A 15204-nucleotide genomic window follows, 5' to 3' on the forward strand; every position below is an offset into this window, starting at 1 on the left:
ACACAGACCCCCTCTCTATATACACAGACCCCCTCTCTATATACACAGACCCCCTCTATATACACAGCCCCCCTCTATATACACCCCCCCCTCTATATACACAGCCCCCCCTCTATATACACCTCCTCTATATACACAGCCCCCCTCTATATACACAGCCCCCCCCTCTATATACACAGCCCCCCCCCTCTATATACACAGCCCCCCCCCTCTATATACACAGCCCCCCCCCTATATACACAGCCCCCCCCTCTATATACACAGCCCCCCTCTATATACACAGCCCCCCTCTCTATATACACAGCCCCCCTCTCTATATACACAGACCCCCTCTCTATATACATAGACCCCCTCTCTATATACACAGACCCCCTCTATATACACACCTACCTCTCTATATACACAGACCCCCTCTATATACACACCTACCTCTCTATATACACAGCCCCCCTCTATATACACACCTACCTCTCTATATCCAATAATAATAATAATAATAGTAATAATAATAATAATAGTAATAATTGATATATTGGATTGCACTGATAATTACTATCACACTATTTGCTGTGAGGACAATAGCACGTGGTGTCATTTCACACTAAGCTGGTCAAGTGACGGGGGGCGTGTCACCGGTCCTTACAGGTTGCGCGCATACCCCGCCCAGATCCCGCTTAACTCCGCCCAATACGGTGTTTACCAATAAGATGCCAGCTTGTGCCGCGGAGGATTTTGGGTAGTTTCCCTAGTAACGGTTGTTAAGAGCTCCGCACCTGTTTCGGAAGTGCCCGGGAAGATGGTGAAGCAGACCATCCAGATCTATGCCCGGGTGAAGCCGAGCCGGAGGCCGCCCGGGGTGAGAGGGGAGTGGGGGTACAGCCGGGGAGACACCGATACCTGAGCGTACACTCCACAGTACTGACTAATACCTGAGCGTACACTCTATAGTACTGACTAATACCTGAGCGTACACTCTATAGTACTGACTAATACCTGAGCGTACACTCTATAGTACTGACTAATACCTGAGCGTACACTCTATAGTACTGACTAATACCTGAGCGTACACTCCACAGTACTAATACCTGAGCGTACACTCTATAGTACTGACTAATACCTGAGCGTACACTCCACAGTCCTGACTAATACCTGAGCGTACACTCTATAGTACTGACTAATACCTGAGCGTACACTCCACAGTCCTGGCTAATACCTGAGCGTACACTCCACAGTCCTGACTAATACCTGAGCGTACACTCTATAGTACTGACTAATACCTGAGCGTACACTCCACAGTCCTGACTAATACCTGAGCGTACACTCTATAGTACTGACTAATACCTGAGCGTACACTCCACAGTCCTGACTAATACCTGAGCGTACACTCTATAGTACTGACTAATACCTGAGCGTACACTCTATAGTACTGACTAATACCTGAGCGTACACTCCACAGTACTGACTAATACCTGAGCATACACTCCACAGTACTGACTAATACCTGAGCGTACACTCCACAGTACTGACTAATATACCTGAGCGTACACTCCACAGTACTGACTAATACCTGAGCGTACACTCCACAGTACTGACTAATACCTGAGCGTACACTCCACAGTACTGACTAATACCTGAGCGTACACTCCACAGTACTGATACCTGAGCGTACACTCCACAGTCCTGGCTAATACTTGAGCGTACACTCCACAGTACTGACTAATACCTGAGCGTACACTCTATAGTACTGACTAATACCTGAGCGTACACTCCACAGTACTGACTAATACCTGAGTGTACACTCCACAGTACTGACTAATACCTGAGCGTACACTCCACAGTACTGGCTAATACCTGAGCGTACACTCCACAGTACTGACTAATACCTGAGCGTACACTCCACAGTACTAATACCTGAGCGTACACTCCACAGTACTAATACCTGAGCGTACACTCCACAGTACTAATACCTGAGCGTACACTCCACAGTACTAATACCTGAGCGTACACTCCACAGTACTAATACCTGAGCGTACACTCCACAGTACTAATACCTGAGCGTACACTCCACAGTACTAATACCTGAGCGTACACTCCACAGTACTAATACCTGAGCGTACACTCCACAGTACTAATACCTGAGCGTACACTCCACAGTACTAATACCTGAGCGTACACTCCACAGTACTAATACCTGAGCGTACACTCCACAGTCCTGGCTAATACCTGAGCGTACACTCTATAGTACTGACTAATACCTGACTAACACTCCACAGTCCTGACTAATACCTGAGCGTACACTCCACAGTCCTGACTAATACCTGAGCGTACACTCTATAGTACTGACTAATACCTGAGCGTACACTCCACAGTCCTGACTAATACCTGAGCGTACACTCTATAGTACTGACTAATACCTGAGCGTACACTTCACAGTCCTGACTAATACCTGAGCGTACACTCTATAGTACTGACTAATACCTGAGCGTACACTCTATAGTACTGACTAATACCTGAGCGTACACTCCATAGTACTGACTAATACCTGAGCGTACACTCCACAGTACTGACTAATACCTGAGCGTACACTCCACAGTACTGACTAATACCTGAGCGTACACTCCACAGTACTGACTAATACCTGAGCATACACTCCACAGTACTGACTAATACCTGAGCGTACACTCCACAGTACTGACTAATATACCTGAGCGTACACTCCACAGTACTGACTAATACCTGAGCGTACACTCCACAGTACTGATACCTGAGCGTACACTCCACAGTCCTGGCTAATACTTGAGCGTACACTCCACAGTACTGACTAATACCTGAGCGTACACTCTATAGTACTGACTAATACCTGAGCGTACACTCCACAGTACTGACTAATACCTGAGTGTACACTCCACAGTACTGACTAATACCTGAGCGTACACTCCACAGTACTGACTAATACCTGAGCGTACACTCCACAGTACTAATACCTGAGCGTACACTCCACAGTACTAATACCTGAGCGTACACTCCACAGTACTAATACCTGAGCGTACACTCCACAGTACTAATACCTGAGCGTACACTCCACAGTACTAATACCTGAGCGTACACTCCACAGTACTAATACCTGAGCGTACACTCCACAGTACTAATACCTGAGAGTACACTCCACAGTCCTGGCTAATACCTGAGCGTACACTCTATAGTACTGACTAATACCTGACTAACACTCCACAGTCCTGACTAATACCTGAGCGTACACTCCACAGTCCTGGCTAATACCTGAGCGTACACTCTATAGTACTGACTAATACCTGAGTGTACACTCCACAGTCCTGACTAATACCTGAGCGTACACTCCACAGTCCTGACTAATACCTGAGCGTACACTCCACAGTACTGACTAATACCTGAGCGTACACTCCACAGTCCTGACTAATACCTGAGCGTACACTCTATAGTACTGACTAATACCTGAGCGTACACTTCACAGTCCTGACTAATACCTGAGCGTACACTCTATAGTACTGACTAATACCTGAGCGTACACTCTATAGTACTGACTAATACCTGAGCGTACACTCCATAGTACTGACTAATACCTGAGCGTACACTCCACAGTACTGACTAATACCTGAGCGTACACTCCACAGTACTGACTAATACCTGAGCGTACACTCCACAGTACTGACTAATACCTGAGCGTACACTCCACAGTACTGACTAATACCTGAGCGTACACTCCACAGTACTGACTAATATACCTGAGCGTACACTCCACAGTACTGACTAATACCTGAGCGTACACTCCACAGTACTGATACCTGAGCGTACACTCCACAGTCCTGGCTAATACTTGAGCGTACACTCCACAGTACTGACTAATACCTGAGCGTACACTCTATAGTACTGACTAATACCTGAGCGTACACTCCACAGTACTGACTAATACCTGAGTGTACACTCCACAGTACTGACTAATACCTGAGCGTACACTCCACAGTACTGACTAATACCTGAGCGTACACTCCACAGTACTAATACCTGAGCGTACACTCCACAGTACTAATACCTGAGCGTACACTCCACAGTACTAATACCTGAGCGTACACTCCACAGTACTAATACCTGAGCGTACACTCCACAGTACTAATACCTGAGCGTACACTCCACAGTACTAATACCTGAGCGTACACTCCACAGTACTAATACCTGAGCGTACACTCCACAGTACTAATACCTGAGCGTACACTCCACAGTACTAATACCTGAGCGTACACTCCACAGTCCTGGCTAATACCTGAGCGTACACTCCGCAGTACTAATACCTGAGCGTACACTCCGCAGTACTAATACCTGAGCGTACACTCCGCAGTACTAATACCTGAGCGTACACTCCACAGTACTGACTAATACCTGAGCGTACACTCCACAGTACTGACTAATACCTGAGCGTACACTCCACAGTACTGACTAATACCTGAGCGTACACTCCACAGTACTGATACCTGAGCGTACACTCCACAGTACTGATACCTGAGCGTACACTCCACAGTACTGATACCTGAGCGTACACTCCACAGTACTGATACCTGAGAGTACACTCCACAGTACTGACTAATACCTGAGAGTACACTCCACAGTACTGACTAATACCTGAGCATACACTCCACAGTACTAATACCTGAGCGTACACTCCACAGTACTAATACCTGAGCGTACACTCCACAGTACTAATACCTGAGCGTACACTCCACAGTACTAATACCTGAGCGTACACTCCACAGTACTGATACCTGAGCGTACACTCCACAGTACTGACTAATACCTGAGCGTACACTCCACAGTACTGACTAATACCTGAGCGTACACTCCACAGTACTGACTAATACCTGAGCGTACACTCTATAGTACTGACTAATACCTGAGCGTACACTCCACAGTACTGACTAATACCTGAGTGTACACTCCACAGTACTGACTAATACCTGAGCGTACACTCCACAGTACTGACTAATACCTGAGCGTACACTCCACAGTACTAATACCTGAGCGTACACTCCACAGTACTAATACCTGAGCGTACACTCCACAGTACTAATACCTGAGCGTACACTCCACAGTACTAATACCTGAGCGTACACTCCACAGTACTAATACCTGAGCGTACACTCCACAGTACTAATACCTGAGCGTACACTCCACAGTACTAATACCTGAGCGTACACTCCACAGTACTAATACCTGAGCGTACACTCCACAGTACTAATACCTGAGCGTACACTCCACAGTACTAATACCTGAGCGTACACTCCACAGTACTAATACCTGAGCGTACACTCCACAGTCCTGGCTAATACCTGAGCGTACACTCCGCAGTACTAATACCTGAGCGTACACTCCGCAGTACTAATACCTGAGCGTACACTCCGCAGTACTAATACCTGAGCGTACACTCCACAGTACTGACTAATACCTGAGCGTACACTCCACAGTACTGACTAATACCTGAGCGTACACTCCACAGTACTGACTAATACCTGAGCGTACACTCCACAGTACTGATACCTGAGCGTACACTCCACAGTACTGATACCTGAGCGTACACTCCACAGTACTGATACCTGAGAGTACACTCCACAGTACTGACTAATACCTGAGAGTACACTCCACAGTACTGACTAATACCTGAGCATACACTCCACAGTACTAATACCTGAGCGTACACTCCACAGTACTAATACCTGAGCGTACACTCCACAGTACTAATACCTGAGCGTACACTCCACAGTACTAATACCTGAGCGTACACTCCACAGTACTGATACCTGAGCGTACACTCCACAGTACTGATACCTGAGCGTACACTCCACAGTACTGACTAATACCTGAGCGTACACTCCACAGTACTGACTAATACCTGAGCGTACACTCCACAGTACTGACTAATACCTGAGCGTACACTCCACAGTACTGATACCTGAGCGTACACTCCACAGTACTGATACCTGAGCGTACACTCCACAGTACTGATACCTGAGCGTACACTCCACAGTACTGATACCTGAGCGTACACTCCACAGTACTAATACCTGAGCGTACACTCCACAGTACTGATACCTGAGCGTACACTCCACAGGACTGATACCTGAGAGTACACTCCACAGTACTGACTAATACCTGAGCGTACACTCCACAGTACTGACTAATACCTGAGCGTACACTCCACAGTACTGACTAATACCTGAGCGTACACTCCACAGTACTGACTAATACCTGAGCGTACACTCCACAGTACTGACTAATACCTGAGCGTACACTCCACAGTACTGACTAATACCTGAGCGTACACTCCACAGTACTGACTAATACCTGAGCGTACACTCCACAGTACTAATACCTGAGCGTACACTCCACAGTACTAATACCTGAGCGTACACTCCACAGTACTAATACCTGAGCGTACACTCCACAGTACTAATACCTGAGCGTACACTCCACAGTACTAATACCTGAGCGTACACTCCACAGTACTAATACCTGAGCGTACACTCCACAGTACTAATACCTGAGCGTACACTCCACAGTACTAATACCTGAGCGTACACTCCACAGTACTAATACCTGAGCGTACACTCCACAGTACTAATACCTGAGCGTACACTCCACAGTCCTGGCTAATACCTGAGCGTACACTCCGCAGTCCTGGCTAATACCTGAGCGTACACTCCGCAGTACTAATACCTGAGCGTACACTCCGCAGTACTAATACCTGAGCGTACACTCCGCAGTACTAATACCTGAGCGTACACTCCGCAGTACTAATACCTGAGCGTACACTCCCCAGTACTGACTAATACCTGAGCGTACACTCCACAGTACTGACTAATACCTGAGCGTACACTCCACAGTACTGACTAATACCTGAGCGTACACTCCACAGTACTGACTAATACCTGAGCGTACACTCCACAGTACTGACTAATACCTGAGCGTACACTCCACAGTACTGATACCTGAGCGTACACTCCACAGTACTGATACCTGAGCGTACACTCCACAGGACTGATACCTGAGAGTACACTCCACAGTACTGACTAATACCTGAGCGTACACTCCACAGTACTGACTAATACCTGAGAGTACACTCCACAGTACTGACTAATACCTGAGAGTACACTCCACAGTACTGATTAATACCTGAGCGTACACTCCACAGTACTGACTAATACCTGAGCGTACACTCCACAGTACTGACTAATACCTGAGCGTACACTCCACAGTACTAATACCTGAGCGTACACTCCACAGTACTGATACCTGAGCGTACACTCCACAGTCCTGGCTAATACCTGAGCGCACGCTCCACAGTCCTGGCTAATACCTGAGCGCACGCTCCACAGTCCTGGCTAATACCTGAGCGCACGCTCCACAGTCCTGGCTAATACCTGAGCGCACGCTCCACAGTCCTGGCTAATACCTGAGCGCACGCTCCACAGTCCTGGCTAATACCTGAGCGCACGCTCCACAGTCCTGGCTAATACCTGAGCGCACGCTCCACAGTCCTGGCTAATACCTGAGCGCACGCTCCACAGTCCTGGCTAATACCTGAGCGCACGCTCCACATTCCTGGCTAATACCTGAGCGCACGCTCCACAGTCCTGGCTAATACCTGAGCGCACGCTCCACAGTCCTGGCTAATACCTGAGCGCACGCTCCACAGTCCTGGCTAATACCTGAGCGCACGCTCCACAGTCCTGGCTAATACCTGAGCGCACGCTCCACAGTCCTGGCTAATACCTGAGCGCACGCTCCACAGTCCTGGCTAATACCTGAGCGCACGCTCCACAGTCCTGGCTAATACCTGAGCGCACGCTCCACAGTCCTGGCTAATACCTGAGCGCACGCTCCACAGTCCTGGCTAATACCTGAGCGCACGCTCCACAGTCCTGGCTAATACCTGAGCGCACGCTCCACAGTCCTGGCTAATACCTGAGCGCACGCTCCACAGTCCTGGCTAATACCTGAGCGCACGCTCCACAGTCCTGGCTAATACCTGAGCGCACGCTCCACAGTCCTGGCTAATTCCTGAGCGCACGCTCCACAGTCCTGGCTAATACCTGAGCGCACGCTCCACAGTCCTGGCTAATACCTGAGCGCACGCTCCACAGTCCTGGCTAATACCTGAGCGCACGCTCCACAGTCCTGGCTAATTCCTGAGCGCACGCTCCACAGTCCTGGCTAATACCTGAGCGCACGCTCCACAGTCCTGGCTAATACCTGAGCGCACGCTCCACAGTCCTGGCTAATTCCTGAGCGCACGCTCCACAGTCCTGGCTAATTCCTGAGCGCACGCTCCACAGTCCTGGCTAATTCCTGAGCGCACGCTCCACAGTCCTGGCTAATTCCTGAGCGCACGCTCCACAGTCCTGGCTAATACCTGAGCGCACGCTCCACAGTCCTGGCTAATTCCTGAGCGCACGCTCCACAGTCCTGGCTAATACCTGAGCGCACGCTCCACAGTCCTGGCTAATACCTGAGCGCACGCTCCACAGTCCTGGCTAATACCTGAGCGCACGCTCCACAGTCCTGGCTAATACCTGAGCGCACGCTCCACAGTCCTGGCTAAGACCTGAGCGCACGCTCCACAGTCCTGGCTAAGACCTGAGCGCACGCTCCACAGTCCTGGCTAAGACCTGAGTGCACGCTCTATAGTAGGCACTACTTTGGGATATTTTTGTGTATATTATACTAATAATGTGTTCAGGGTGTGATTAAAATATATCTTTTAATAGTTATCTAGTAAAATCTACACAACAAATAAGTGTAAAAATAATATGATTCCAACACATAAGTAATGAAAGATGCCGAGGACCAAATAAGATAAATATCAATCACGTCATTTGGTGTCTGCAAATGCCAACCTGCTGGCGCACCACCTACAAACACTCATATACCACCAGACGTCTGCCAAGAGCGGTTTAAACCCTGTTAGCGGGACACAAGGCGTACAAGTACGCCCTGAGTCCTTAAGGGGTTAATTACACCCTGAACACACTATTAGTGTTCTTTTTTCCTTATGTGTACTGCTGGGTGATTTAGCTAAATGTGGTCTGACGTGGGTCCTAAATCTTATTCTGTCTCTTGTATCGGTGATATTATCGGGTATATTATCAGGATGGTATCGGGATGTTATCAGTTATATTATCTGGGATGTTATCGGGTAAATTATCGGGTATATTATCAGGATGGTATCGGGTATGGTATCTAGTATGGTATCGGGATGTTATCAGTTATATTATCTGGTATATTATCGGGGATGTTATCGGGGATGTTATTGGTGATATTACCGGGTATATTATCGGGAAGTTATTGGGTATATTATCGGGATATTATTGATGATATTATGGGGTTTATTATCGACTATACTGATCTCTGCTCTACCCACAGATCTATTCGGTTAATAATGAGGAGGCCGCGTCTTCCCTGGAGATTATCGTCCCACGAGACCTGGCAGACGGATTTGTCAATAATAAGCGGGAGAGCTACAAGTTCCGGTATGTTCAATCTCTGCAGAATTTTGATAAAATATTTTAAAGATTTAATCAGCAGCGTCACGTATATATATATATATATATATATATATATATATATATATATATATATATTAGTCCTGATCTGTGCGACTACATGGAGAGCACAGCCGCACAGTCCTCTCTGCCTCCTGCCCTGCACTGGACTCTATAACTATTAGTGATGATACCTGAAGAGGATAGGAATCACTGAACCAGCTGGTATTTAACCTACCAGCCTAGACGACCATGGATATCTCTCTTAACCCACCAGCCTAGACCACCATGGATATCTGTACCAACCCACCAGCTTAGACCACCATGGATATCTGTACCAACCCACCAGCTTAGACCACCATGGATATCTGTACCAACCCACCAGCCTAGACCACCGTGGATATATGTACTAACCCACCAGCCTAGACCACCGTGGATATCTGTACTAACCCACCAGCCTAGACCACCGTGGACATCTGTACTAACCCACCAGCCTAGACCACCGTGGATATCTGTACCAACCCACCAGCCTAGACCACCGTGGATATCTGTACCAACCCACCAGCCAAGACCACCGTGGATATCTGTACCAACCCACCAGCTTAGACCACCGTGGATATCTGTACCAACCCACCAGCCTAGACCACCGTGGATATCTGTACTAACCCACCAGCCTAGACCACCGTGGATATCTGTACTAACCCACCAGCCTAGACCACCGTGGATATCTGTACTAACCCACCAGCCTAGTGTCAGGGACCGACCAGGGGGACAGGGAGAGTGAGCCCTAAACTGACCCTAAAACTGCTCTCCCTGCCCACTTGCCCATCCACCCTAAACGATGAATCGACAACTGGGCACCGGTCCCTCCCTGAACTAAAGTGCTGGGGCCTAATAAAAACACACACTAATAAATAGTCTGTCACCAACCAGAAAACTAACAGGAACATACAACTCTATAGTATATAAGTTCAGAGGACACAGATCAGAGAGTAGTACAGAGGAAACATCAGCGGTCGTGAACAGAGGACACCATAGATCAGTGGACATGAACAGGGGGCTCAGTGGCCGTGAACAGAGGACTCATAGATAAGTGATCATGAACAGAACTCCAAAGATATGTATAAAGAGTTAAATAACAGAGTTCAAAACACCATACAGGAAAACGGAAAAGTCAACAGACTATAGGAACAAACAGGAATATAGCATAATTCCCCAGAACGTCCAATAGACACAAAGTCGCCATGGACCAGAAACAGGGATCAGTAGCTAAACAGGAATTATTGCAATCCCCCAGATATCCTCCAGTAGAAACAGGAATGTCTTGATACTAGAACGCAATCTCCCAGAGCCCACCTTGGAGCACAGAGATATCTTGTACTAATTCTCAATTCCCCGGATTCCCCATGGACAGGTAACAGGGATATCTAGATACACAGGATAAAATTATAGAACACAGTACACACTGAATAAGACAGGAATCGCAATCCCTCAGAAAACCTCCAGTAGACAGGATTGTCCCCATGGAGCAGAAACAGGGATGCCTAACATAGGACACTGTTCACACTGGACACGCAAACTGGACACTCCACTATAGGAATAGCCATTAATACATTAAGCCATTAGGAAAACAGAAATATAAAATACAAAACTTCACATAAATGGATACAAGAGAATCCACAGTGTGAACAGACACATCACAGAAAGGATATACAAATCCTAAAACTGACTAAACAGCTTAAAATCTACTAAGAGCATGCCAAAACCAAGAGCGGCTAAAACCAGAAAATACAATGTGCATGCTAAAACAGATATAGTAGATTAAAAGCTCAAATAAGAAGAGTTTCACCCAGCCTCCATAAGCCGCATGGCAGTAGCAAGTTAGCAGCATGTCTAGCTTAGCAGAAGATAAATAGACACACCCAAAAGGCTATTGGCTAACAGAGGCTGAAGCTGAAGAGCCAGAGACATTAACTCTTCCCTGACCAGGAAACATAAAACTGTTCACACACAGCAAAACCAATAGGCTGTGTGTGAACACAGACCAATACAGACATGACACCTAGACCACCATGGATATCTGTACTAACTCACCAGCCTAGACCACCGTGGATATCTGTACTAACCCACCAGCCTAGACCACGTGGATATCTGTACTAACCCACCAGCCTAGACCACCGTGGATAGCTCTGTTAACCCATCAGCCTAGACCACCATGGATATTTTTTTTTTTAAGTCAGGTAAATTTTTATTGAACTTTTTCCAATAACACATAACAAAACAAAAAAAAAAAAAAAATCAATAATACATACAAAAATTCCTACCTCCCACTCCCACCCACAAAAACCCCTCCCACTTCCCACCCACGTGTCTTCTCTTCATAAAAGCAATAAACAGCTTTCGGTATGAACAGTGCAGGACCATATATAAACATGTTAACCTACAAATACGCAATGCGTCTGAAACGCCAAACATCTGCAACGGACTATTCAGAGAGCAAATAGACAATTGACGCGTATAGGAGACATCAGTATACCAAACCGACTAGGTCCACCCCCAACAAATACTCAAAAACAGTCGAACATAAAGTAGAGAAGTAAAGGTCAGCACACATACAAGCACAGAAGAGGAATAGGATAAAACAAGGATGTCCATACATCAGTGAGACCCTCCCCCAACACTTCCCAGCAATATATCTATGAGAGTTCTTCTAAGATACGTGGAAGGCAGGCCCGGGGTATCAATCCACGGTCCCCATATCGATTCAAATTTAGAAATAGCCTTCCTCTTATGATACACACCCTTTTCCAGCCTGATAATATGATTAAGCTTAGTAATGAGTTCAGCGATAGTAGGAGGAACAGGACGCAACCAGTGTTGAGCAATTAACTTGCGGGCTTGGTATAAAATCTGACTAATACCAAGATACAATCCACTATCCTCATCCAACCCATTGAAGTAGCCCAATATACATGTTAGAGCCGTCAAGGACAGCGGACAATTGTACACTCTCTGGATCAGTTGCCCCACATCATTCCAAAATCTACCAAGACGGGTACATTCTCACATAACATGTAACAGATGAGCATCTGGCAGAGAGCAGCGGGGACAGCAGGAATCCGGGCGAACACAGATTTTATGCAAAAATGCAGGGGTACGGTATACCATGGATATTTCTACTAATCCACCAGCCTAGGCCCCCATGGTTATCTCTATTAACCCAACAGCCTAGATCACCATCGATATATCTATTAATCTATCAGCCTAGACCACCATGGATATCTCTCTCAACCCACCAGCCTAGACCACCAGGGATATCTCCACTAACCCTCCAGCCTAGACCACCAGGGATATCTCTGTTAACCTGCCAGCCTTGACCACCAGGGATCTCTATAAACCCACTGTCCCAGACCCCCATGGATATCTCTACTATCCCACCAGCCTAGACCACCAAGGATATCTCTATAAACCCACCAGCCTAGACCACCATGGATATCCCTGTTAACCCACCAGCCTAGACCACCTGGGATTTCTCTATTAACCCACCAGCCTAGATAACCAGGAAAATCTCCACTAACCCACCAGCCTAAACCACCAGGGATATCTCCACTAACCCACCAGGAATATCTCCACTAACCCACCAGCCTAGACCACCAGGGATATCTCTATTAATCCACCAGCCTAGACCACCATGGATATCCTTATTAACCCACCAGTCTAGACCACCAGGGATATCTCTATTAATCCACAAGCTTGCACAAGCTCTAGTGCAGTGGTTATCTGGGCATGCTGGGAGTTGTAGTTTTTGTGACTTATAGAGGTCCACAGTTGGCATTTTATCCCAGCATATGTATGGAATCTGCACCAGTATAAACTTGGGGACTACTTTTTCCAGGTCATTTATTGACTTTAGTGGGAAATGTTCTATAATTCCTAGGACTTTACCTTCCAGGTGATTGATCATCTCGCAGCGACCGCAAAAATCAAACAATCGCCGGTTTCTGCGCCCACAAATGTGTTTAATTTCCGCGCAGTGTTCAGTCGGGCGCTGTATATACACTACCAGCCATAGGGGCCATGCACGCACCTGGCGCAGGGCGCGGACCGGCCGCTCTCTCCCCACAATGTTTTATGAATGTACTAAATAAATTCCACATTGATACATTTTTCACTGGATTTTTTTACTACCGAGAACTAATCTCAGCCATCAATTTACTAACAATAGTCCAAGTGCTCAGGCAGAACACAGGGCGACTTTGTTTCATTCTGCAGCCGGTTTATGAGTCCTGGGGAGGAGGGGGGTTCTCTACAGAAACATTGGGGTTATGAATTGAGCTCTGTTTCACACTCAGAGGTGCTAAAAGCTCCTAATTCTTGGATATTTTGCAGGTTTCAGGAGACTTTTGACCAAGAAACAAAGCAAGAAACCGTATTTGAAAGCATCGCAAAGCCGGTAGCTGAAAGGTAAGGTGACTGCGCTGCGAGCTGTGAGATCTGTGCTGGACATAGAGATGCACGGCCGCTTTAAGAAGGGGCAGAATTTGTCATCCAGCCATAGTTATGGTATCAACTTGTCTGGCATGGACAATCCAAAATAAAAAACAGGAACTGCGACTTTGTCACTTTTTGTTCTGTTCCTCCTTGTGCTTCCGATCTTTCTGCTCTCAATGCCCCATAATGACAAAGTAGAAACAGAATGATTAAAGATTTGTGCAAATTTATTAAAAATAAAAATTTTGCATGGACATTAGTATTCATATCCTTAATTCAGGACTTAGTTGAAGCCCCTTTGGCAGCTATTCCAGCTTCCGGTCTTCTTGGGGATGAGGCCACAAGGTTTACACACCTGGATTTGGGGATTTTTGGCCATTTTTCTCTGCAGATCCTCTCATGCCCCTTCAGGTTAGATGGGGACCATTGTAGGAAGCCATTTTTAGGTCTCTCCAGAGATGTTCCATTTGGTTCAGGCTCTGGCTGGGCCACTCAAGGTCATTGTCTTGTTGGACGGTGAACCTTCTGCCCAGTCTGAGATCCAGAGCGCTCTGGATGGTTTTCATTAAGAATATCTCTGTACTTTGCTCCATTCGGTTTTCACTTAACCCTGGACAGTCTCCCTTCCCCCCCCCAGCATAATGCTGCCCCCACCATACTTTTCTGTAGGGATGGTATTGGGCAGGTGATGGGCAGTGCCTGGTTTCCTCCAGACATGATGCCCCCACCATGATCACTGTAGGGATGGTATTGGGCAGGTGATGGGCAGTACCTGGTTTCCTCCAGACATGATGCTGCCCCCACCATGATCACTGTAGGGATGGTATTGGGCAGGTGATGGGCAGTGCCTGGTTTCCTCCAGACATGATGCTGCCCCCACCATGATCACTGTAGGGATGGTATTGGGCAGGTAATGGGCAGTGCCTGGTTTCCTCCAGACATGATGCTGCCCCCACCATGATCACTGTAGGGATGATATTGGACAAATGATGGGCAGTGCATGGTTTCCTCCAGACATGATGCTGCCCCCACCATGATCACTGTAGGGATAGTATTGGGCAGGTGATGGGCAATGCCTGGTTTCCCCCAGACATGATGCTGCCTCCACCATGATCACTGTAGGGATGGTATTGGGCAGGTGATGGAT

At 47.2% G+C, this 15204-nt stretch overlaps 1 protein-coding gene across 1 annotated transcript in view; it reads left to right on the plus strand.

The window, feature by feature from the left end:
• The first annotated feature begins 655 nt into the window (after positions 1-655).
• Positions 656-15204, plus strand: part of LOC130361092 (kinesin-like protein KIF6) — a 110718-nt gene continuing 96169 nt past the window's right edge. The window contains exons 1-3 of the mRNA XM_056563658.1: positions 656-856; positions 9448-9554; positions 13956-14030. Coding sequence (XP_056419633.1) covers positions 797-856; positions 9448-9554; positions 13956-14030 — 242 coding nt within the window. The 5' untranslated portion in view covers positions 656-796. The remainder of the gene's footprint in view (positions 857-9447; positions 9555-13955; positions 14031-15204) is intronic.

This window comes from Hyla sarda, chromosome 3, assembly GCF_029499605.1.
Source record: "Hyla sarda isolate aHylSar1 chromosome 3, aHylSar1.hap1, whole genome shotgun sequence".
Taxonomy (NCBI): domain Eukaryota; kingdom Metazoa; phylum Chordata; class Amphibia; order Anura; family Hylidae; genus Hyla; species Hyla sarda.